The sequence below is a fragment of the Saccostrea cucullata genome, unplaced genomic scaffold (assembly GCF_032062105.1).
Source record: "Saccostrea cucullata isolate Sc308-1 unplaced genomic scaffold, CSIRO_AGI_Scuc_v1 ctg559, whole genome shotgun sequence".
In the NCBI taxonomy this organism is placed as follows: domain Eukaryota; kingdom Metazoa; phylum Mollusca; class Bivalvia; order Ostreida; family Ostreidae; genus Saccostrea; species Saccostrea cuccullata.
The window spans coordinates 366-26850 of record NW_026922212.1 but is presented as its reverse complement, the minus strand read 5'-3'; the positions used below and the strand labels follow the sequence as shown (position 1 = coordinate 26850).

The window sequence follows — 26485 nt, the reverse complement described above, 5'->3', positions numbered from 1 at the left end:
GTAAATCAGATGTGGACTGTTTTTATACAATCATAAATAGATCGACCATTACGATATAGAAGACTGAAAACAAAACTATATGAAGGAATATTAGATTGAATTGCAGAACTATCATATGTTCAATAAATGGCCTGACAAGTTGAACAGAAAGAATAGCATCTTTGACTCCAAGATTGTATGTTTTTTTTAGATGATGAAGCCCCGCCTAATTTTCTTTGTGCTACTTGTTTATAATGTGCAAGCAGAAAATGAGACCGGAAACTGTAAGGACATGTTACAGGGATACCTGACAGGTCAGTTGTCGTCTGCTTTAGGGGCATATCAAGTGGAGGCTTTAAAGCGGGAATTCAAAAGCTTCACTGAGACCATGGAACAATCTATGAAGAATTTCAAGAAAGAGATGGAAGCCAGTGTTGTCAGTGGAGGTATAAATCGCATATTTTATTGCTATTGATAATTAACACCATATACATAAAAAACAGTTCTAAATAGAAACAAGATGACAACAACGTCTTTTCAGAGCAAAATAAATATTATAATTAAAATTATCATTTTTCACTTTGTAGATAAACATAATCGGAGTGCTGTTTATACAAGATGGGGGAAGAAAACGTGTCCCTCCAACGCAGAAATAGTTTATTCGGGTTAATCATGATTAAAAAAATTATACCCTTTAAGTTAGATAAACAGTATCTGTTTCGGTTGTAAGGGTTGTAAAGAATTTATTTTACGTAGAAGTGTTGCAGGCGAATTGTGCAGCAACCGTTACACCTATTTGCAAAAGATCTTTCAAAAGCAGACGTGGGCAGATCTAGGAATGGAATCACTCAGTATCAATCAAATTCAATCGTTTACTCGTTTTAAATTGCATTTTCAATCCAGAAATCATCTTAATACTTTTTTGCTTTGTTTGAACACTCAGTGCATTTTAAGATAAACCCAGGCAACTACAACGTACAATATGACGTGCAGTCATAAATAGAATTTGATAACAGCAATGACTATGAGACAAAGCATTTCTAATTTGTTTCCTGAATTGCTCCAAAAATCGAATATCACACCTTTCAATTAATTCCTTACAACCGAAACAAATTAACTATATGCATATTTTTTTTTCTTTCATGTATGCAATTTATAGATGGGTAAGTGGGCAAAATTGTTGAATAGTTCGAGGGCTGTTCAATAAATAATGTCCTCGGTGCTCGGAAAGAAGCAAAAGACGCTTTTCAATGATTTCTAAATGATTTAACTTAATATTCTCTTTTAATTAAAACACATTTTTTATCCAATTTCGGATTATTTTTAGAACTCATTTTCGGGTATGACCCTTAGTTTACTGGAAAATTGCAAATCCTATGATTTCCTGGAATTGTTTCTTCCTTCTGAAAGGCGTTTTTTCCAAGTTTGGAAAATGAAACAAGTCAAAAGGCGAAAGATCTGGCGAATGTTGTTAATGTGAAAGAACATTAACTTTCTGTTTATCCGCAAAACTCCTTTACTCTTCAGGGCGTGCGGGTTTGGACGCTGTCATGAAGAAATTGAATGTAGTAGATTCCTGATTCTGGTTCCCTCCTATCATTAACCTTTTGATTTTTTTAAAAAAATTGCTTTCTAGATTCCTCCAAAAATTAAAATAAGCCTCCTGAATACGAATTTGAACAACAAGATCACTACTATTTAAGAAAATTGCATATAAATATGTCTTTGTGCTCATGCAATTCTTTGCTCTTCTCAGACCTTTTCTGTTTTTATAAAGTACATCTTATTTTAAATTTTTTTTGAGGGGTTTAAGCAATAGATTCAAGTTTCATTATCTGTTTGAATTTCAAACAAACGTGGTTTACTACAATTACTGATATTTTTAAATAATTGTTTAGATATTCTTACACGAAGTCGTTTTCACTCATTTTTTAAAACATAGGGTGACTTTTGACTACTAAGCTTTTTTACTGTTAAACGTTTCTTTATAACAGTGTGAACTACTCGCGAAATGATGTCTCTTAAATTTGCTATGTGTATTATAGTCAATCATACATCATCAGTAATTATTTGTTGAAATTTGGCAAACTGTACATTAGTTGTTATAATTTTTTGTTTGCAAGGAGGGTACCCATTTTTGATGCCCATTATATAATTTTTATCATTGAAATGCACCTGCTCAATTGTCTATAAAACAGATATTGATTGCTGTAAATTTTACATATTCAGTGAATATTTCTTTGGGGTTCTTAACAAGTTTTACAGCAGCTTTAATGAAGCGTTTAATTTCACTCTAGTTTACCGATTCTTTACCATTCATTTTCAATGCAGTGTCTCGAATAGCCCTTGTTTTCCAGCTTCTCACAATGAAATTATGTGATGAAAAGTCGTCACATAATTTGTTATAAGTTCATTAAAGATTCAACAATGACAGAAAGTCAAGATTAATGCCATATGATATCTGTACTGTGTGTCATAAAGTTCAGGACATTATTTATGGAACAGCCCTCGTACATTGGAAGTTATTGTACACTTAAGCTCATGCTTAGAAGTTATAATTCGTTTGGATTATGCTTGTTTCTCTCTGATTTATAGTATTTAAAATATATCAAGGGGGAATTACCATATCATGATACTTGTTAAGTATATTATTAATAATCAAAAGTAAAGCAAAATGTCAAAGTTTAAACAACAGTGAAAAAGTTCGAAATAACGTATTTTTAAAAAAATATTTCATTGTACAATGCTAAACAATGCTCATTTACAATGGCCAGTTAACTGTGGTATAAAGGATAAATTGCTGTATAAATTAATATAAAAGCAAAACATAAGCCTTTTATTACTTTTTTTCGAAATATAATTGTGACCTTAAACATGTATGTTTTTAAGGATTTCAACATGAAATCAAAATCTTTTCTATATAATGAACCTTTGATAAATTTTTCTTACATGGACTTCTCTTGTATAGTATTTTCTATTCTATATTATGTATTTTGAAGTAAAGAAAACGTTAGTTAACAATTTGAAACTATGTTTCAAAATAGTAAGCAATATTTTACTGCAGTTTGTGTTTTGTAGGGAAATAGGCTTTTCATTATGAAAACATTTTTTATAGATTTTTTTTTATTTTATTCTTAAAATTTTTAAAATAGTAATTTTCCGCGGAAATATGCATGTATAAATACATATAGTGACAGTCTAGGATATCCGCGCTACATAGAATATTCTTTCCCCGTGGAAAAAAGTACGCTTACAGTAGTAATGAATATGCATGTATTACATGCTACATAGAATATTCTTTCTAAGGTTTTGAATTATCACTGAATCTTTTAAACAATATTATGCAATTCAAAGAATAAATAAATGTATATTACTAGGTTTAGCAGGCGGATCATGGTACGGTCACAGTGGTGCAGCCGTAGATCCACTGTGTTTACCGAGAGATCCAGAGTGGGGGATCTACAGGGATGGAACTGATGGGGAAAAGGCTTATGTGTTTGGAGCAGAATACGAAACATCGGACGTTAGTCATTCGGCTTCACTTCAAAACCATGATGTTCCTTGTGCTGTTTGCCTAGTGAGAAATAGAACTGTAGTGAAAGTATTTCCAGGTAAAAATTCTAATTTCTAAGAATGGTCGATTAAAATATTATTGTGTTTGAACTTTGAAATTATTAAGCAAGAAATGATCGATTAAGTTATAAGTTTAAAGGTTATATATCAGAGAGATGGAATTTGAATTTTGATTATGAATCATTATTCATTGCTTTTATACAAAAAAATGACTATGGAGTGTACAGGAACCTGATCAATACTACAAGCATCATCAATTAACAGTAGAGTACTTACTGTTATTTACTGTTGTTTATAACGGTCATTTGGATCTCTTTTTTCTCTTATCTGATTTGTTTTATTGAATATGCTTATATGATTAACCATTTGTAAATCGATACATGGACAAATGGCTTCATGTATACGATTTTCGTATATTTTGCTTTGTCCAAAAACGATAGATGCTGAGGTTCCATAGGTATTATCATGCATAAAAAGGCTTTTGTTGATCATTTAAAATTTGAAATACTAGTATAGTGGAAATAACGTGTGAATTGACCTTAACCATGTGTCTGTGATAAAATATAAACATCTAATAGACCAGCATGTTTTGTCATCCAGTCATCGGATTGGACAATTGTTCTCTGTAAGCGACTATGTGCTATATAATAACAATAGCCATATAAGGTAGATTCCTCGGACACGCATATTTCTCTATTGTACTTAGATCCACCTATTCTCTATTTAGTGAAAGAATGTGTCACAAACCAAGTCGAATTTTCCTGTCATAGGGTCTAAAAATATCATAGATAATGAAGTAATCCTTCTGATTAAACTGTGTCAGAAATATTGAAACTATTCAAAAGGCGACGTTTTTATTCATGTTTGAAAACTGTCAAAATCTTTGTAGAATAAATATAACTCGTCAAGGAAAAAAGGCCCAAGATAGCAGTTATGTGGCATCATCCTTACATGTTGCTAGACATAGACGTAGTCATAATCAGAAGACACAAATCATACAATAAGTTGTCAATCTTTCTTTAAACACTTGGTTTAAAGTCAGCAAGCAAATTCTATGGTCGTTATAATGATCTTGTTAACCAATACTAATTAATAAAACATATCATTGGGCCGTATACTAGTATTTGACCTTTGCTTTTATAATTAATTAAGTACGAAATATTCTGTCTCCCTGATCAATACATGCGGCTTACGGCGGCTATGAACAGTCGACACTTACTCCTCCTGAAAACCAAAATCCACCTCTGGAATTTCCAAGGGTTCTTGTTTTAAGCACTGCACATAGATTTGTTTTGTTTGTGGATTTTATTTATGATGATCAATCATTCTTTGAATTCTTCTCTATTTTCATAATATGACTCATATATTTTTATGACATATATAACAGAAACATTATTTTTCTTTTAAAGAATTTTTGGTTTATGTTGACATTCAATGAACATTTGTTGTTTGAGTTATGTAGGTAGGTGAATGTAACGTTGAAGTTTAATTAATAAAGAAACCTTTAAATAAAGGTTCATGTTTGAAAAAAAGTTTTTTTTTTTTAAAAATGCATTGCAGTCCTTATCATTCCAAAATTAAATGCACAGTCAGCATTTTTTTTTTTTAGCAAAAAGAACATGTTACAAAGGGTGGAGTTTGGAATACGAGGGTTATCTTATGGCTGGACGTTATGATCACACCGCTGCAACTACATATAAGTGTGTAGACAAGAATCCAGACACCTTACACGGCGGTCATCTTGACAAAAATGGCTACCTTTTTTATCATGTCGAAGCTCGGTGTGGCTCACTGAAATGTCCACCGTACGTAGAGGGAAGAGAACTGGTTTGTGCTGTATGTTCCAAAGAGTGATAATGTAATAAACTGTTTTTAAAGATGTATTATGTTTCATTTTTTGCGTTTTATTTATGAAAGTGTTCATCTGAAAGTTCAAATGGGAGTATGTTGAAGACATGTTTAAAGACAAAGGGACAAAAAATACAAGTGGTTAATTAAAAGTGATATCTTGTTTAAACACATTTTTTCGTAAGGATGAATCTACATACATCTACAATGGTAGTTAGGTAGTGTCCTTATAGAGAAGATATGGGTGAAAAAAGGCTTATTAAATTCCAATATTATTTTTTTTTACTAGTAGCCATTAGTCAACATGCACGTCAATATTACGTTCCACGGATTGGTGCATATCTGACCACGAAATACTCAGTATAACAGAGGATTTAACACAAAAATAATTCAATCAAATTTAACGATACACGCATATTTATACCCCCCGCTTGAAAAGTGGGAGGGTATATAGTAATCGGGATTTCCGTCCGTCCGTCTGTATGTCCGTCCGTCCGTCTGTTACGCTTTTTCTCTTATCCGCAACTCCTCTTATACTACTGAGTGAAATTTAATGAAACTTTCACAGAATCTTTATTACATATTGCCATTGTGCACCTCCTATTTTACTTTTTTATTCGACACGTATTTTAAGTTTTCCATAGCAAAAAATATGGACATTGCCATTATATGTTTACCTATGAATTTACATATAGAAGCTTCTAGATAACATTTGATAGACGAGTTATTCCTCTTTACACATTACCGTAAAACAATATATAGCAAATTATGGACATTATGGGAGGCGGGGGGTATTATTTAGTGAGCTCATTGTTCACAGTACCTCTAGTTAAAGTATTTGTTTATAATTGAAGTAAAATCTGGTGTACAAACTCGTGTCTTCACCGGGTCATACCCCTTCAATTTCTGATTGTTCAATAATATTGATATATTAATAGATACTAGTTTAGCTAAATATTTTTGGCCAATATTTTTTTAAAATAAATGTGTTAATTGTGGTTATTTAAAAATTGATAAACGTGATTTTTCTCAGACTTCTTCATAATTATATTCTGCTTTTGTTTAAAAGAAGCGATAACTTATTATTGTAAGATATAATTCTGTAATATTAATTTTTAGATGATATAATATTTTGATGATTTTCATCTATATAAATCTTTACAAAAATCTCTTTGGCATAGAATTAACCACTAGATACACAAATACCATCGCACAACAGTACAAATTTTTGCGTGTTGATACAGACTCATGTGATTGGTAACCATAACTCGGAGAAGTCACTTTTGCTGTAATTTGTTTTTGAAATGCTCACAAAGTCATAGATAAACAAAATTTATTACGGGGGTTGGGGGTGGGGGTGGAGGTATTTCTTTTAGTGGAAGGATAAATAGAAGAAAATTAATTAAATCTGAACATTATAGTCACATTTAATTTCTTGGAAATTTAGCCCCAAATATTTTTACTCAGACAACATTTTTCGTTATTATATTCTAGGAACATTGCATTGGTTACACAGTCCCCCCTGAAAATCGCATATTTTCACCAATATCTCAAAATTTACATCACTTACACAAACTGTACTTCCAATCGATCAGCACGAATATAATAAAAGGTTTGATACAAGAAAAAAAAAACTATTTTATTACCTATTTAGATTTTTAATACACCAAATATGATACTTTCAATGCAAGAAGGTAACACGATTATAGGTATGCGCGTTAATTTGCATGATTAATTCAAGAAAACATATTATTCAAACTATTGTATGTACAATATTATTATATTTACTGTCATTATTACATCTGATGAAAATGTAATAAAGATTAAAGTGATTAAACCAAGTGTTACAATTTAACTGCAAAATGTCAAATTAATTGGACTGTGTACAGTAGAATTCAAATTGACCCCAATTTTCCTTGCTATTTTGAATCAAGCTATATGAATGCTTATCTGAAATAAAGTTCTCTAAAAATCACTGATATCCTCCTATACACCTGGGTATTAAGCAAACAACCTAAATGCATAGTAATAATGAGCAAGGCTACTTCTTCTAAAATTGTAAATTTCATGGCCCTCGTGCCAATGATTTTGTAGTTAGGGCAGGCCTCAAATTATCTTGCAAAAGATGAAATGGCTATTGCATAGAATGAATGAAGAGATCTGGGAGTCATATATTTGTTGTAAAATGAAAAATGTTTTGAGTGTTGTTTTCCGACCCCCCCCCCCTTTCCCATTTGAACCCGAGGTTAAAATGAAAATTCTGAAATCGTAATGCATATCTACAGGACACATGCAATCATTTTCGAAAAGTTGATCTGTCTACTGTGTAAAATGTTAAAAGTGACCTGGAAAGTTATTTTTGTAAGAAAAAAAGTCTTTTTACGCCCATTTGTCCCCCAAAATAGAAAAAAAAAGATCGGATACGTTATTGTACATCTACAGAACACCAACTTATCATATTTTAACAGATTGATCGATCTTAATATGTTACAAAGTGCGTGAAAAAAATGTTGCAAAATAAATCACGAGATCCAACTTTTCGGTGTTAGATTACAATTTAATGACATCTGAAAGTTATATCACAAGGATAGAAAAGAATATGTTTTACCATTCGCGCATTGTTCCTATATATTTGCACAGGTGAAGCCTTGTCAAATATAAAAATTCTATAGTTTTAGTTTTCAGGAAACAATTTCAGTAGAGGTAAGTAAACTTGCATAATTTCATGAAATATGTAATAATAAATCTTATCTCATAAAATGTATAAACTAATCTTTAAAAATGAACAATAATAATATGGTAAAAACTTATCTGCATGCAATGTAAATAACCTATGATTGAACGAAAGACATATTCATGAACTTTCATTGTATTGGTGTTTAAAGATTTACAAAGAAAGACTAGTTAAGATTTATATAAATCCTGGTCGCATAAATATCAGCATTTTAAAACTGTATATTTCTTTAAATCAATTGTCAGTTTTTAATATTTCGATCCAACAATGAAAATGATTCTGAATTGCAATATCTATACTGGAGAGCTAAACTTCATAAAATCCTTACAAACATAGATATATAAAGCAGGTTTTAGGAAACTGAAACTGAAGTGCAGAAATATATTCGAGAAGGGTAGTAAATCAGATGTGGACTGTTTTTTCACAACCATAAATAAATCGACTTCTCCGACAAAGAAGACTGAAAACATAACCATATGATAGAATATCAGATTGCTTTAAAGAAATAACATGTATTCAATAAATGGTCTGATAAGCTGAACAGAAAAAAACAGCATTTTTGAATCCGATTTTGTATAGGTTTTTTTCAGATGATGAAGAAGCCATCTCTGATTTTCTTTGTGTTACTTGTTAATGTACAGGGTGAAAATGAGACCGGAAACTGTAAGGACATGTTACAGGGATACCTGACAGGACAGTTGTCGTCTGCTTTAGGGGTCTATCAAGTGGAGGCTTTAAGGCGGGAATTCAAAAGCTTCACTGAGACCATGGAACAATCTTTGAAGAATTTCAAGAAAGAGATGAAAGCCAGTGTTGTTAGTGGAGGTATAAATGGAAATTCTTACTACAATTGCTTCTTTAACATCGTGTACATAAGAATTATAGATCTTTAGAAACAAAAAGATCAGAAGATCATAAAAACTTATTTTCAAGAAACATTAACATAAAATGAATATTTTCAACCTGCAGATCGAGATAATAGAAGTACTGTTTACATAAGATGGGGGAAGAAAACGTGTCCATCCAATGCAGATCTAGTTTATTCGGGTAAATCCTTGTTACATTTTTATGGTAAAAAGCTTTATTTAGGTCAAATTAGAATATTTGGTTTGTAAAAATAAATGCTGTACAGAGAGGTACGTAGGAGTATATCTCCTTGTGTGTAACTCAATGTACACAACATAATAAAAAATGTTAAAAATAAAAAAAATCAAGAAAATTCAGCGTAGAAATATGAGAAAGCAAAATCAACTCACCAGTGATGTATGCAGAGTTTAGGTAATTGAACACATTCGATGAAACGTAAATGTTTTTGTAAACAGAGCACGAGCTGTATTATTGTTAATGTTTACGTTTCACCATTGTTTTATTTTTATAAAAGTTTTTCAAGAAATTTATTAATATTTTATCTTGAAAACTTTAGATAATTATAAAAACAGTGGATGAGCATGCATTGCATGTAAATATTCTTTTTAATTTGATAAGCTAACATTGAAACTTCTAAAATAATTTTGAAATTGATAAGATAAATGAATGAACATATTGTTTTAGGATTTGCAGGAGGGTCACATCAAGATCACACTGGAGCAGCTGTAGATCCACTGTGTTTACCGAGGGATCCAGAGTGGGGATCTACAGGGATGGTACTGATGGAGATAAGGGTTATGTGTTTGGAGCAGAATACCAAACATCGGACGTTAGTCATTCGGCTTCACTTCATGACCATGATGTTCCATGTGCTGTTTGTTTAGTGCGAAATAGATCTGTAGTGAAAGTGTTTCCAGGTACTGGTAAAAATTCTAAATTCTAAGATGGATCGATTTAAAAATCATTGTGTTATTTCGCAATCATTAAGCAAGAAATGATTACGTAATGAATTTAAGTAAAAGTTGAATAACAGAGGGATGAACTTTGATTTTTTAAATTTTTTAAAATTAAATTGAATCATGGGTTACCCCGTATACTGATCAATTAAGGATATGGAGATAACGACGAGTATTCAATATCAAAGTCCATAAAACAATACAAAATAAGAGCAGAGCAAACACGGACCCCCGAAACATCAGAGGTGAGATCAGGTGCCATGGAGGAGTGAGCATCCCCTGCTGACCGGTCACACCCGCCGTGTGCTCCTTGTCGTGATCGGGAAAGAACGGAAAAATCAGTCGTCAATTTAGTGGTAAATAATGGACTAACAATAAGTATGAAAAACGTCAGTCAGCATTTGACTCAATGATAAATTGCATTTGCTGACAAGGTCATTGTATCGACCATAAAACTTACAAAATGATGACTTTAACCGAGACTGCTGATATTCTTGTTTCATCGACTCGTTTGTCAATAATTTACCTCGTTTAAGAAATTGTTCATACGTAGAGCATGCTCTTGCGTATTGAATCAATTGAGATATGTAAACTCCGTATGCAGATGATGAATGTACATTGCTGCATAAGTAAGGGAAGTTGACGACAGAAAAAGTTCAAGACATCACGTTTATCATAGAGCTTGGTTGTTAGATTTCCATTAACGTCTTTTCAAGTAAAATATCCAAGTGTGAAACATGTTCATTGTTAGTCCATGATTATTTATACACTGATTTGAGGACGGATTTTCCCATTATTTCCCGATATTGACAAGGAGCACACGGCGGGTGTGACCAGTCGGCAGGGGATGAAGGTCCGTGTTTGCGCTGCTCCTATTTTTGCATTGTTTTATGGACTTTGATCTTGAATACTGTTCGTTATCTCCATATCCTTCTTTACTTATTCTTTAAATTCAATCACCAGTGAGTACACGACTAATTAATTATGTATTCACTGGTAATTGAAATTGTGTGAATTAGTGAAAGACAATAGCATGTACCCGTAGATGAATCACGCAGGTATAAGAAGGACATAATAAGCGTTACACAGAAATGATGTTTAAAGAAAGATACCGGTATTTTTATATGCATTCCTGTCCTAATTAATTTGAGAGAATAAATCAATGCATAACTTTGTTTTAGCAAGAAGAACATGTTACAAAGGTTGGAGTTTGGAATACGAGGGTTATCTCATGTCTGGATATTATAAACATGCTGCTGCAACCACATATAAGTGTGTAGACAAAAACCCTGACACCTTACATGGTGGCCATCCTAACAAAGATGGCTACCTTTTTTATCATGTTGAAGCTCGATGTGGCTCCTTGAAATGTCCTCCGTACGTAGAAGGAAGAGAACTCGTGTGTGCTGTTTGTTCTAAAGAGTGATCCATAAAAACTTTCAGATATGTTTAATCATTATTTATTTGAAATGAACACTCTTTCAACACTTATTGCAATCCAAGTATATACATGTATCTATGAACGTAACGTAAATGATCTATATATACTGCAAATAAATTCTTCGTTGGTAGTTGGGAAAATTTTAAATAATTCTGCTTATGGAAGTTTTTCTTCTGAAAGTTCAAAGAGAAGAAAGGCACGCAAGACCAAGAGACATAAAGGGGGCGTTCAAGAGTAACGGTTGCATCTCCTTGAAAAATCTTTCTTATGTCAATGTGAATCTATAAATGCAATGCTGTTTGGGTTTTTTTGATAAAGATTTGTTTTCCTGAAAAATCCAAAAAGTTTAAAAGATGTAGTATTTTGTACCAAATGAGTCATCTAGTTATATTTCAAGTTACTTCAAAATAATCGAAACAAAATGTAGGAAATAAAATTCCATGTGATACATCAATTAAATTATCACTTTTGAAGTGCACACAGATACGTTCCAAGAGCCAATCAAATGCACTCTCGTTCTTTCTTTGCTAAACAGTTACTTTGTTAAGAGACATGGGAGTTTTTCAACGTGATATATATCTGTCATCTTTGTGGACAATGTCCATAACTTCTCCCGAAAATCTAATGGAATTACGATAGGAACTTATTGTGCTCCTCCATAAGCGAACCTGTTTTAATTTTTTTTATATAAAGCAAAATTTATTTTTAATCTACATCAGAAGGAAACGATTGCTTAGAGCTTCAATTCAATATATCAATATACTGACGATTAACAATGCTTATTTTCATTCGTAAATTAACTTGGTGCATCCAAGTGAAATAAAAAAAAGACCAATACAGTCAGCCACATATGTTGCATACTGTCATTTTGATCAGATTTTCACATTAATGACCACCTAAACTGATAATATATAACAAATATCTGGCTTGTCCATTGTTAGCTTTCCATATGCTAGTACATTTATGTGGTAATGCCCAAATATTACCAGCATAAAGTGATTAGGTTTCCATATGGATTTTTTATGCAAAAGCATGTTTTGAGTACAATTATTTTTGAAAGAGGGCAAGCAGCTGAAAAATTAGTTGATTTTTGAGGGTGTTCAACTTTTTAAAATCAAGTCAGCACTTTGAAAATCTTAAGGTGTAATAGTGACCTCATTTGGATATACAACCTCTCATTGGGATATTTTACCCGACATGTCAAATTACTAGGCCATTGTTCCTGTACAAATTTTATAACAGATTACCCAGTTATCTTGATTAATAATACAGAGGCCGGGACTCATGATAGGCATGCTAAATCAACAGGGAATGCTCAGTCATTTCCCCATGGCACCTGATCCACCTTAGATTGATTGATTGATTGTATATTGTTTAACGTCCCTCTGGAGAATTTTTCACTCATATGGAGACGTCACCGTATGCCGGTGAAGGGCTTTAAATTTAGACCTATACTGGGCACTCAGGGCCATTGAGCAGTGAGGGTTCTTTATCGTGCCAACACCTACCGTGACACGGGACCTACGTTTTTAAGGTTATATCCGAAAGACCCGTGACTTTCACTTCTAATGCCGAGCGCTTGGCGAAGGAACATTCATTACCTATGTTTACGTCTTAGGTTTGACGCGGCGTCGCAAACGAGAATCGAACCCGGGCCTCCCGATCACGAAGCGAACGCTCTACCACTAGGCTACCGTGATCCACCTTAGATGTACACCCAGGGGTCTGTGTTTTTGCCCTGTTGAAGATTTTTCTTATTTATTGGATTTTTATTATAAGATTGTGGTCAATATTTTGATATTTTCAGTAGTGGTAGTTTTACGAGATATGGCAGCCTTTATACAGAAAGAGAATAGGATGGAAGAACGATATGGAGATAACGTACAGCATTCAATCTCCAAGTCCATAAAACAATACAAAATAAGAGCAGAGCAAACATGGACCCCCGAAACATCAGAGGTGGGATCAGGTGCCATGGAGGAGTGAGCATCCCCTGCCCACTGGTCACATCCACTGTGTGCTCCTTGTCATGATCAGGAAATAACGGAAAAAAATCTGTTGTCAATTCAATTCAGTGTATAAATAATGGACTAACAATTGGTATGAAAAAAGTCGGTCAGCATTTGACTCAATGATAAATTGTATTTGCTGACAAGGTCATTGTATCGACCATAGAACTTACTGTGTATCAAATCAACTGAGATATATATACTCTGTATGCAGGTGATGAAGGTATATTGCTGCATAAGTAAGGGAAGTTGATGATAGAAAAGTTAAAGTCATCAAGTTTATCATATAGCTTGGTTGTTAGTTTACCATTAGTGTCTTTTTCAAGTATAATATCCAAGTATGAAACAGAACTGTCAGACTCTGTGGTATCTTTTATCTCAAGCTCACCAGGATATATCGAATCCACGTAGGAATGGAAATTACCCATTATTAATTGACAATATGTCGTCGATATATCTAAATGTCGAGTTGAAGGCCACAGCAAGTGTTTTCCTCTTAATTAAATAATCATACTGTTGTAGTAAAAATGGTTTATTTACTCTGCTCATGTTTCTTGAAAATCTTGATTGTTGCATGTAACATAAAAGACTAAGATTTACCCTTAAAATACTTTTTATTTCGTGGAGAGAAAGTGATAAATGGCATGCATATATTTTATGATTATTCAGTTATTTTGTGCACATAAAATGTTTGACTAGTATACTGAGGAAATCTCTATGAAACACATGTACATGTATTTCAATAATAATATATAATTGAAAATGGATAATAGATTACCTTTCCAGAGTAGGATTATGCAAGTATTTGGAAATCTTTATTTTCATAAAAAATAATTTACTGTAGAAGTATGGCATTTCTGGGGAAGTTCACATGCAGTACCCTCTGAAAAGACCCCTAAAAACTATCCCATTTACTGAGCAAATATCTGCAATTATACATGTAGCATTGATCAAGATTTCACAGCTGATTTTTCAATGAAGAAAGGAAAACACAACATTTAATTTAATTCATTTAGATTAAAAGCATAAAGGGAGAGAAATAAATTTATCATATTTTTGTTTACAACTTAATTGCATAATCCAACCCATTCAGTTTACATGATTAAAGTCCCTGACATAAAATTTAAAAAAATTATCATGCAATATGATTTTTTAAAATTAAAACTAAATATAACATTAGAATTATCAGAGTAACAGAAAATTAACAGAAACTAAAGAATTAAAATATCTAAAATTCACTGGGGAACAATTTTTTCAATATAACATTAATGAATAATCAGTTACAAGTCAGATAATTTTTTTTCTTTTTCAAAAAACACTAAGTTTTAAGAATATGAAATCTTTGATTAGACCATTAACCCTTTCTCTACCGGCACATTTCACGTGATTTTGGAGACTTTCTAAATTAAAAACAGACAGCTGTATTCATATTGTTTGGCACACAGGGAAATAAAAAATAAATACAATATCATCATTAACGAGCATAAACATTTCCAAGTTATAAATATATACTGAAGAAAAAAATGGTTTACCCTACCATAATACTATATATAATATGTAATAAGGATACATGTTTATAATACTTTGTTATAAATATTGCACTATTTATGGATTTCATGCAAAAAAATACTTCCATCTGAATTTTTCTATATACATTTTCAGGCACCAATCTAACCATTATCTTAAATTTATGATTTTTATTATTTTTAACTGAGATACATGTAAAAACATCAAAAGAGTATTACACATGTAAGAACATTCCAACATTCTGGAGATACAATGGAGATGGAGAAATTATTTTTAGCAATGTTTTCGAAGAATGCCAATAAATACATGAAAATTTCGATTGTTACACTATTACATATTTCTGTTGGAGAATTCTCTGTTTGGCTGAGTTCACAAAACTATAGACACCACAGATCCTTCAACAAAAGCTTCACATAGAGAAAACAGATAGAGGATATGTTCTCTATCAAATATCAGCAAATCTGGATAACCTTAGGTCATCAACATGACTTATTTACTTCAGTATGGTGCTTGACAAATGCTATTGCTGAGAGCTCTTTACAAAACTCTTCCATGACTATGATGGCCTCTAATTGGTTTTGGTCTTCATATCTGTTTACAAGATTTGAAAATACATATGAATATTTAAATATTGAAAAATGCAAATAAATATGAATAAACAAATAATATGAATTTATAGAATAGCTAAAGATCATAAAAGAAAGAAAGAATAAAAAATAAAGACTAAGGAGAAAGAACAATTAACCAATCCCAATAAAATGAATGCTACATAATTGCAATCTACATTCAGAAATAAGTATAAATACATTCTTTAAATCTCAAAAAACTGTCCCATTTAAGAATACAAACATATAAAATAAAACTTTATACCAAATGACAATTCTATTTTCCAACATGCTTGCAATACAACTGTACTACTTATACATTGTACCAACATGCAATGATATCTCAAATATTTTGTGCAAATATGGTTTAAAGTCTGCAGATATATATTCTGTAATTTCTTTTCTGATGATGAATATGGTTTCTGTGAAATGTGTTAAAATTGAAAAATTCTCATAATATATAATTGTTGTTTGACTTTTATATGCAAGAAAATTGATCAATACACTGTATAAAATCTATAAGCCAAATTGTAGCCAGAGCCTGGTTATGATGTCTTTACATTAAAATTACAGAACATATATTACATATACATGAACAGTGCAATGTGATAATGTGTATGTCTGTATCCTTCCTGCTTTTTATTTTTTATTTATTCTTTATTCTAATAATAAACTTGATGTCTTTCTTTCCTATGTCCATCATACAATATTTGGTTCTTTAAGAAAAAAAAAACAGAATTACACTATGCTCAAACTTTTCCCCCACTTTACACAAAACTGATCAGATATTTGGAATGTAGATGCATGAGAAAGAGTTACAGACCGATTTCAATCCCAGTTCATCATACCTTGAATTTCCTAAATTACTTTTACATCATCTCCACTGCTATACTTATTACTTTATTTCCACAATTCCATTTTTATGTAACTTAGGAGTCTTTTTCCATGAAAAAAAAGTTTTTAATTGACTGTACCTCTTTCATTAGTGTAGAAAAGCAGTGAGAAGTAGTTACGGCAAAGCAGATGGGTTTGCAACTTGCAAATATAAAATTGTTGATAAGCAACAATCTTATTTTCTCATATTCAAAGAGTTTCAAAAGAAATCGATGGTAATATTTCTAATGAGTTTTTTTTAAAAGATCATGTAATTCATTTCTAAAAACTAAAAAGTTCTAGAGAATTTCATCCATTGATATTTTGTCTCTACCAAAACCCTGAGGTCCAAGACCAGAATAATCAGCTTTGGGGAAGTAAAATTGTTTTCATTAACTGGCAGGTCCTACAGCCTAATGATACAAAAAACATTTTATTGAGAATTGTTTAAATTTTTTTTAAACGTAACACCAGTCAGCAGGACACACATTTTCTGCATGAACTTATACACACTTTTTATTTGTTTAAGTATTCATAAGCCTGACTTGTTGAAGTGCGAGGTGCTTTTCCCCTATACCCAGCAGGGCAGTGACAGGCAACAACAAATATTAATGAACTTACCCATCATGAAGTTTTGTTACAATACGCAGTCTAAAGATAAGTCATATAGCATACAAATATATAATTCAGTTAGCTTCTACTTTATAATAAAATGTAAAGACAGCTCTGCAATCTTTGTTAGGTTGAGGATATATAGATGTAGCTGTATCATAAGATGTTACAAATGAATATAATATGATTGCATGAAATACTAATACATGCATATATACATATAACTGTCAAAGTGCTCATGCATATAGATCTGACTATGATTAAAAGTAAAAGACCTGAACTGAAATCTTTCATGTTTCCTGAATGGTCTTGTTCTTTAAGTCAAGAAAATCACATACAATTATTACATGCTTTAGGTTATATACATATACATGGAGCATTCCTTAAATATAAATCAGAAAACAGTGACATTCCAAGTCATCCAAAATGCACTTCCTCTTTGTAGACATGCCTAGATCCAAATGCACACAGAACCCCCCCTCCCCTCCCCCTGTAATTTTAAAAGGATCAAATTTTGAAGAAATTTAAGTAATATTTCAATCTAAAAAAATTTCCAAAATGACATCCAGATTTAGTTTAGAATGTAAGCATGAATACACTGTCAAATCTGGTACTCTTTCGTCTAACAAGCATGTCATATTTCAAGGTAAGATCTCTTTTGCACTTTTTTTCAAAATAAATTTTTTGAAGTTTACAACAGATTATTCACTTCTATCTTAATCTGGGAAAAAACTGGGATCCGGGGCTGTATACTATTTATCATGCTTATTGTCAGCATTCATCTGACATCAAACTGACAGTTAAACGATCATATTTAGTTGATAAGATAAGCTTATAATCCCTACCTGTGGAGATTTGGACTGGTTCCCATTAACTGACGACGAACACTAACCAGTTTCTGACTAAGGTCACTTTGTGTGTGAAGTTTTGTTCTAATCTCACTGGACAGCTGAAATATTTTAATTTGATTATATATTAATAATACTGTATTACAGTACTGTATTGGACATGTTAATAGAGATGAACAAGATAATATTTCATAAAAGAAAGTATTAACTTTAACGATTATTGTAAACTTAAAATTTAAGAAGTGCACATTTTACTAATTGATAGAAAAATATGTGATAGTCAAAATAGAAGATTAATCTCAATTGAATGTATACCGTACATATTGAATACAAGTATAGCACACCTTAATTTGGTGTGACAGAAATTTGGTATTTAATATGTGAAACAAAATTTTCCAGAATTCTTGTAATGTCATGAACTGTTATATATTTTATCAAAATGAAAATATATGCAAGAATGAATTTTTCAACAACAGAGTCTTTTGTAATTTTGCAAAATTTAATGTTCTTTTGTGATTTACAGAAATTAAAAACCCTGATATCAAATATTATAATTGTAGTACATCCATTAAAGATAGAAGGGCATTTTTTATTCCATCAAAAGTATAAACGATGTGGAAATGTTATTTACTCTGGTACCTGATCCCCCCATTAATGAGTCAATCACAAAGTTATATTTGGCTTTCAATCTCGGAATCATAATCTGGTTACATTTACCTTCTGGAAGACAGAAAAAAGAGTTTTGACACCATCCCTGACAGGGAGAAAGGGATCCAACAGGAACTCACTGAGATTGGGGTGTGGCAGGAGAGCCAATCTTGAGATAACAGAGGTCAACTGAAGGTTAACTGGATAACTCTGAAATGTGTATCAGATAAATTGATTTAAAATAATATCTAACACTAGGTCAGCTACAAATCATACAATACAAAATGTTTTAAACTGAGAAGTGAAAAATAAAGATTTTAAAATTTTTAATCATGTTTTTACCATGTACTTTATAAGCTTTTAAAAATCTTAAACAAAAGATGAAAAAGAATTCTTAAACATAATAATGAGTAGAAAGCTTAAACCTCTACAATATATGACAACATAGTTTTGGAAACAAACACATTTGACGTTAAGAAAGGTTTACACTTTTTCACCTGATCCATTAAGTGAGACATTTTATCTAGTAACATTCTGAGAAAAGCCCCTTCATAAAATTCCTCCATAACAAATCTCCTGATGACAACTGGTTCTTTAGGCCAAGACCAGGGATCGGTCATCTCACACACATGATGAAACTGGAAAAAAATTTCAACACTTTGACAATCACGTCAGAAATTTGCAATCCTCTTTACAAGTGGGGTAAGTTATCAGTCTCTTATCAAGTTACGACCTTGATTTATCCTACTTGTGCTTCCAAGCTTTTTTTATATCAAACAAGACCATAGTAATACATGTAATAACTAGAACTGTCCAAAAGGGACAAAATACCCCCCGCTGGGTTTTTCAGAAGTAAGTTTTTCCATAATAAAGATATGTATCAAACATGAATTATGAAATTTTTCTTCCAGTGACCTTGAACTTCCCCAAATGACCTTGGGTCGAAATCATGACACACCCTTGGGTCATGGGCAATCTCTGTGTGAAATGAGAACCTACCAAGTTTATCCATAAGAAAGATATGGACCGGACACAAATTATGAAATTTTTCTTCCAGTGACCTTGAAGTTCCCCAAATGACCTTGGGTCAAGGTCATGACACACTCTTGGGTCATGGGCAATCTATGTGTGAAATGAAAACCTCCCAAATTTATCCATAAGAAAGATATGGACCGGACAAAAATTATGATCTTTTTCTTCCAGTGACCTTGAACTTCCCCAAATGACCTTGGGTCATGGTCATGACACACCCTTAGGTCATGGGCAATCTTTGTGTGGAGTAGTAGATTCTACTGTCCCTCTGTAAGAAAGATATGAACCGGACACGTTTGCACAGACAGACGGACAGCTAGACAGATGGACAGACGGAGAGACGGACTAGGTGATTCCTATATACCTCCCCAAACTTCGTTTGCAGAGGGGGTATAATAATATCATTATTAATTTTGAAAAGATTTTTGGAATAATGTTCTTAAAAAATCTGAGCATTTTCCATTGAAATAAAAAACATTTAAAATGGTTATACATATGTATCTTGACTATCTTTTTACCAAGTTTCATAAAATCTTGTGAAAATTGTGGATACATAAGAATTTTGAAAAAAAGTTTAAAATCAGACAAACGAAGTGGCACAAAAAAAAAACAGATGGACAAACACAAATACAGGAATACTAGATGTTGAGCAATTTATGCATAACCTATTGTAAGTGAAATCTAATCAGTAGAGCTGAAAACTAAATCATATTATTTCATGAATTAAAATTTAACAGCACTATTCTTCTTTTAATTGTTGAAAATTAGGTGTATTGTTTTACTACATGTTTCAACACTTCAGAAATAAATTTATATCAAAAAGTCACCCTGCCTATTTCCAGTTATAAGTTTTTATAACATGTATGGTAAATCATGTACCTGTTTGTGGGCATCTCTTAAATACATATCATATCCACTGTCCGCTGTCTGATAACTGGATTTTAACTGCTCTGGCAGCAAGGACAGGAAACTAAAAAAATCAGATTTACTATCTTTTTTGTTGTTTTTAAAATAAGTTGTTCATAACAGAAGACAGAACTTGATTATCTCCCTACCAGTTGACAATCTTGTGAACTTCTGTGCGATTTGTTGAACGGTTAAGGTTTGGCTTAGCTGAAGCTTCTGTGGATGTGTTCTCTATCAAAATTTATATTGTGTTAATACATGTAATCCTCTATGTAAATAACTTCAATCAAACAGAAGAGATGCAGTACACTTATCCTAGGCTTGCATTGGTTATGCATATGTACATGTTTTTTTTTTTTTTGTTTGTTTCAAAATCAGAACAACAAATCTATCAAAATGATAACTGTGGCAATGATAGAGTTCACATAAGAATTCAACGTTCCTAACAAATTTAAACCTCTGTCTTCCTACTCCCACCATCCCAACAATTAAAGTGGCATAAAAATGAATGACTTTATTATTAAAAAGTACAGGTAAATTTATTTTACTTCTTGAACATAAATTAACAATTATACAGATCTTGAATATGATTGCATAATACCCATTCAGACAGCAGTAATTATATTGTTATTCAGATGTTCTCAAATGAAGTGGGGAAACTAAGAAACTATAAAGAGAAGGGACATAACTCCTGATTACCTTCACTATTCCCAGAGATTCCGTTTGTAGTTGGGGAGTTTTCTCCCTTGTCCTGCTCGTTCTTCCTCTCATTGCTGTCAGTTTTGTAGTAGTTCCTACCTAACAGATTGCGTAGTACTAAGTTATGTATGATGTGTTCATCATCCTTTTGTAGAAGAGTGTCAAACAACTTCAGAGTGATCAAACTCAGCTGAAATACAATGAATATATATAATTATCTTAATTTGACATTGGTATTAATGTACGTATGCAATTCTAGTACTTCATGAGACCTCCAAAAAATCATAAATATAAGTGAATAAATTGGTCTTTAATACCATATAATTATGACTAAAGCTACATGTAGGCAAGAGAAATGATTGTCATATTGGTTTTCCTTACTTCCTCAGATAAATGATTACAGCGCTCAATGAGTCGGTCTCTGATGCCAGGTTGAGTTGTCTCCTCTTTCTGCTCTGGTAACCTCTCTGATCCCAGAATGAAGAAGCAAAACTCTGAAAAGTCATATTAAGGTAGCATTATATTATAAAAGCCCATCCAAATTAAAAATGCACATCTCTGGAAGAAACTGATAACACAATTTGAAATTTAAAATGGAATACACATATACATATATACAGATTCACATTATAAAGCTTCTGAAGATTTGAAATGAAAATCTTAAGCTAATTAAACTAAAGGTTTTCGTGTTTCTTTTTTTTAAAAAAGATTTACCTACAGATTCACATTTACATATATACAGCAGCATGTATGAATTCTTTTGATATAATACATTTTTTTTCATTATTTCAAATATAATTTTTTGTACATGAACAGTATATTTTCTAAAGCACTTCTGTGTACATACCAGAGAGGAGTTCTGGGGAACACACGGTCCGTAGACACCTATTGAGGTATGCTGTAGCTAGTATTGCACCTGATTCAGACCTACAGTTATAATGTATGCACAATGATTGATTGATAATTTACTCTTGTATCTCCTTACATTTACAGCTTCTGATAATTCAAGAAAATGAGTTTATTAATTGGCTGAATATTTATATAAGAAATGCTTGCAGGACATCCTGGTACTTTTACTGCATGTAATTTATAAACTTGTGAATACTGTAGAATCATTTTAGATCACAGAAGCCAATGTTAGTGGGCAACTAATTTTAATTGGAAAGTGTGACCAACAAAATCTTTGAGCATTGGTCCACCAATATAGCTTTTAATGCAGATGTGTTTTAGAGAGGAAGAAATGACAAGTTTACAAATACGATTTTCCATATCTTTAAGGCATTTGCATTAATCTTAGCTTATCAGTAGTAAAGTATAATGTAAGACACAGGAAAAAAATTCTTAGCTGAAACTAAAATCTGTAATTGCCATTCCGAATCAAAATCCAAGGCATATACACGTTTAATTTCCATAACAGTTTTAGTGTATCTATAATTTGTTAAACGTTCCAAGGTCCCTTACGTTTGTAACACTGATGGTTCCATGATAACATTCAGAAACAGTTCTCTGATGGACTTGGCCAGGTTTTTGGCTACCATGGGATTTGAGACAGAAATCAGCTGATCACAATAATCCAGCCAGGAGAGAAAACTCACTAGATGGCGCTTTCCTAGAAATGTCTTATGATCCTCACTCTCTGTGATGATATCTAAGCTGTAATGAAAACATGCAGTGTCTTTTCATTTCTACATTATATTCTTTTTTAAAGAAAAAAGGGATTTTCTTGTCTAAAAAGAGATGCAATGGAATATTAAAGTAATAACTAAGTTTTTTTTAAATTAAGAATTTAAATCATTAACTGACCTTAAATTATTCAGAATATAAACTATAGAAGGAAATTTCATCAAATCTAATATCACATGTATCTACTACTCTTAAACCTTATAAAATGTATTCCTATATTTTGCAATCAAATGTTTTGTAGCCTTAATTTTTCTTTAGTGTAAGAAATAACTAACCCCCATTTGGCCTCTACATTCTCGAGATCCACAGAACTTATGAAAGACGGTAGTTTGAGATATGCCTCTATGAGCCTCTGACTCATCTCAGTACAGAAGGCTGTGTCGTGGACGATACAAGTGGCAGCTGTCTCCTCCGGTAAACTAGCACACAACATCAGGCCCTCACAAGCCTTAACAGCTACCCGACTGTCCTGTCACAAAAATTAAATACTGCATCATATTCAGGTCTTCATTACTTAGATTTCACTTTGCATCATACTCAGGTCTTCATTACTTAGATTTCACTTTGTATCATACTCAGGTCTTCATAACTTAGATTTCACTTTGCATCATATTCAGGTCTTCATTACTTAGATTTCACTTTACATCATATCCAGATCTTCATTACTTAGATTTCACTTTGCATCATATTCAGGTCTTCATTACTTAGATTTCACTTTACATCATATTCAGGTCTTCATTACTTAGATCTCGCTACGTAAAAAAACTTATAGACGAAAATGAAATCTCAGCCTCAATGTAATATACTGATGTTTTGGAGATACATGTATTTATTATGGCATCATACAGATGGATGGTAATGAAAAGAAATGTTGAGTAAATAGGTAATGGAAAGGCCATACAGTGAAGGGGGGGGGGGGGCAATTACATAACACAAATTCTGAAACAGAATCTCAAGGCGAAATGAAGAAAAGGAACTGACCAAAGAAAAAAATGATTTTAATTTAGTACAGTGAATAATAGAAAATTACTGTTAATTCCCTTGCACTGGGATTTCTTGATTAGAAACTAAGCAGCAAAAGCAAAGAACATATATGCATATAGATTATACATGCTTTGTCCTATATACTCATGAACCATGGAAAATTCTACTGTATTAAGAATTCTGCTCACAAATCTATACCAGAAAAAAATTCACTTGCATAATACATTCAAGGGTTAAATTCATACATATCTATAATAAATTTTTAATTTAAACAGGAGCAAGACAAACTATGGGAGATATATCATTTTTGGGTAAATAATTATTGAGGAAGGGGGTTAATATAATGATAATTCTGAAAATATATTGCTAAATTTAAGCAAAATTTTTAAAGCTACATTGGTTCAAAATCATTGAAGTTATATTGTTTTCTGATTTAGATTCTACAATTCAATGCAATAATAGGACTACAAGCTAATGTAAATACCAATACATGTACATCTGCTTAATTTAAGATGAAAAGGGGATCTGTAGAACTTAGAAATAAAATTATGTATCTATTATGTTTGATTAGTTTACCAAGTGTGCATACTAGTACAATGTAATATCAGAATAAAAAATGCATATCTTGAAAGGAAAATTATGATGTTGATGGAAACAAATCTTATAAAAAATTAATTATAAATGAAAATACATGTATAAGTAAATTATGCTCAAGAATATCAAAATTTCCACACCAATAACCTTTACAGAAATACATGCTTAGAAATAATAAATTTAAATTAACATTTAAGATGATTCCTTAAAACATCACAAACAACCCAAATGTGGTTTGTGTTTCTTAATTTGGATTCTAATGGTGTATCAAAGCTTTTAAATGGAATGTTGCAAAACAAGCTGACATTTTGAAGAAATAATTATTTAGTTAGATTTCCCCGTATTTAATTTATCAAAATGATTATTTTTAAAGAAATAAATTTTGAAAAGACAAAGAACATCATATTTCAGATAGAAAATAAAGAAAATAAAAAAAAAATTATTTCAGTGCTGATGTTTTGGCTTTATGGTAAACTTGTAGTTACGGTGCATATTTCTCTGAAAGGGGGGGGGTAATTGGCAGGGGTAGAGTTATCATGATTTCATGAAATATTTATCCTCTTTTAAAGTATATCATGTTATCTAAAAAATAAGTATCAATATAATTTTTGAAATATTATTGCCTTTTAATGGATTTAACCAGGTAAATATAACAAAGTGAAATGAAGTTTATAATTATAATTGATTTGCTATTTCCTTTTCCTATGACATTTCAGTGATAAAACATTTTTTCACCTTTTTGACCCTTTTGATGCAGGTTTGTTAATTAAAACTTGCATAGTTATTCCTGCTTTTTAATTTCACATTTCCTCCCAATATTTGTTAAAGATTTGAATTCATATGCCATGTGCATGTATTTTATGTGAGGAAGTTGAAGAGGCCTTTGTTTTATTGCAGTGCTTACATTGATTACTTAAGGAAAATATCCCCCTCTTCCAATATTTAACTACACAATTTCAAAGGAATTAATTTTTTTCCTCTGAATTTCATGACAAATTTACACAGAAACTTACTGCACTGTGTGAGAGATTTAGGAGAGAATTCATGAGACTAAAACTTCGCCCATCACTACTCTGACCATTGCTGGCTTTGGCAGTAAGCAAAGTATTGGCATCTGAAGAAGTGTTGGCAGTTTTCATTTGACCTTCATTCTCAGGGGTTGGCACATCTTTGGTAAGACTAGGTTTTCTTGCATCAGGTTTGTGTTTTGGCACCTAAAATACAGATAAAATCAGTATGAATTAATTCAGAAAAAAGAACTCAATAACGTACTTAACAGATACATGTAATGTTGTTCACTTTGATATTTATACAGTGAATAAAATTAAATGATTAACATGATTAATAATAAATAAGTTATTTTCTAAAACAAAACACAAAGAGAATTGCTTTTGTTAAAGATTTATGTTTATCGGGACAGGTGTTATTTTCTGAAATAAATAGCTTTGTAAATGTCAAAAAACAAAAAATTTGTCACTTCTGCAAGTCTCTCAATTTCAGAGATTTTTTTTCTTATAATTGGGGTTTTGAAAGAGATATTTTATTTAAAATCTATCCAAAGTAAAAGACAACATTTTCTGTAAGACACACTATTGCATTGTTGAATACAACTTAACACTGCTATAACGCACTTCACGATCAAACATACTTGTGTGACTAATATTGTGCATATGACTAATGAATTTTAAACAGTTTAAAATTCAGCCCAAGCAGAGAGAATTATTATTTAACTTATTAGATCATTTTTTATTCTGAATATTAAATGATACTCTTCCATTAGTCTTTGTTCGAAGATTTTTTTCTAAACTACATATTAACATAAGGACAAGAGGCTTATGGGCCATATCACTCACCTGAGCACCATGGCTAGGAAAAAAAATCAGTTTAGTATTAACTCTGTTTAGTATCAAAAAGCTTAGATGCACAAGTGGTTCCAACCTACCCCTAAGAGAGAGAGCACTGGGAGGGGTGGGTGGGGGTATGATTTGAATAAAACTGAATCTGCACTAACTAAAGATGCTTACATATTTTTTATGCACCCTATATTGTTTTTGTCCTGTCTGTCTG

The 26485-nt window shown here is 31.8% G+C and overlaps 2 protein-coding genes and 1 pseudogene across 3 annotated transcripts; 2 read left to right on the top strand and 1 right to left on the bottom strand.

Moving 5' to 3' along the window:
* LOC134261396 (uncharacterized) lies at positions 1 to 5615 on the top strand. 2 transcript variants are annotated; one of them, XM_062743838.1, is made up of 4 exons: positions 1 to 425; positions 567 to 644; positions 3366 to 3590; positions 5162 to 5615. In XM_062743838.1, the coding sequence occupies exons 1-4, from the start codon at positions 191 to 193 to the stop codon at positions 5404 to 5406; spliced, it is 783 nt and encodes a 260-aa protein (XP_062599822.1). In that variant the 5' UTR covers positions 1 to 190; the 3' UTR covers positions 5407 to 5615. The 2 variants fall into 2 exon arrangements, with proteins under 2 accessions (XP_062599822.1, XP_062599821.1); XM_062743837.1 differs by having other exon boundaries at positions 3357 to 3590.
* Positions 5616 to 7997: 2382 nt separating this feature from the next.
* On the top strand, positions 7998 to 11455 carry LOC134261397 (uncharacterized; annotated as a pseudogene).
* Positions 11456 to 14002: 2547 nt separating this feature from the next.
* On the bottom strand, positions 14003 to 26284 carry LOC134261393 (FHF complex subunit HOOK interacting protein 2A-like; the record flags this gene model as incomplete). Its single annotated transcript, XM_062743834.1, has 14 exons — positions 14003 to 15525; positions 17034 to 17063; positions 17870 to 17973; positions 18590 to 18730; positions 19018 to 19158; positions 20432 to 20522; positions 20608 to 20689; positions 21158 to 21347; positions 21539 to 21651; positions 22005 to 22084; positions 22619 to 22810; positions 23116 to 23309; positions 25432 to 25632; positions 26272 to 26284. Coding segments are annotated over 14 exons (1684 nt in total), but the record flags the coding sequence as incomplete, so codon positions are not given.
* Between the last annotated feature and the right edge of the window lie 201 nt (positions 26285 to 26485).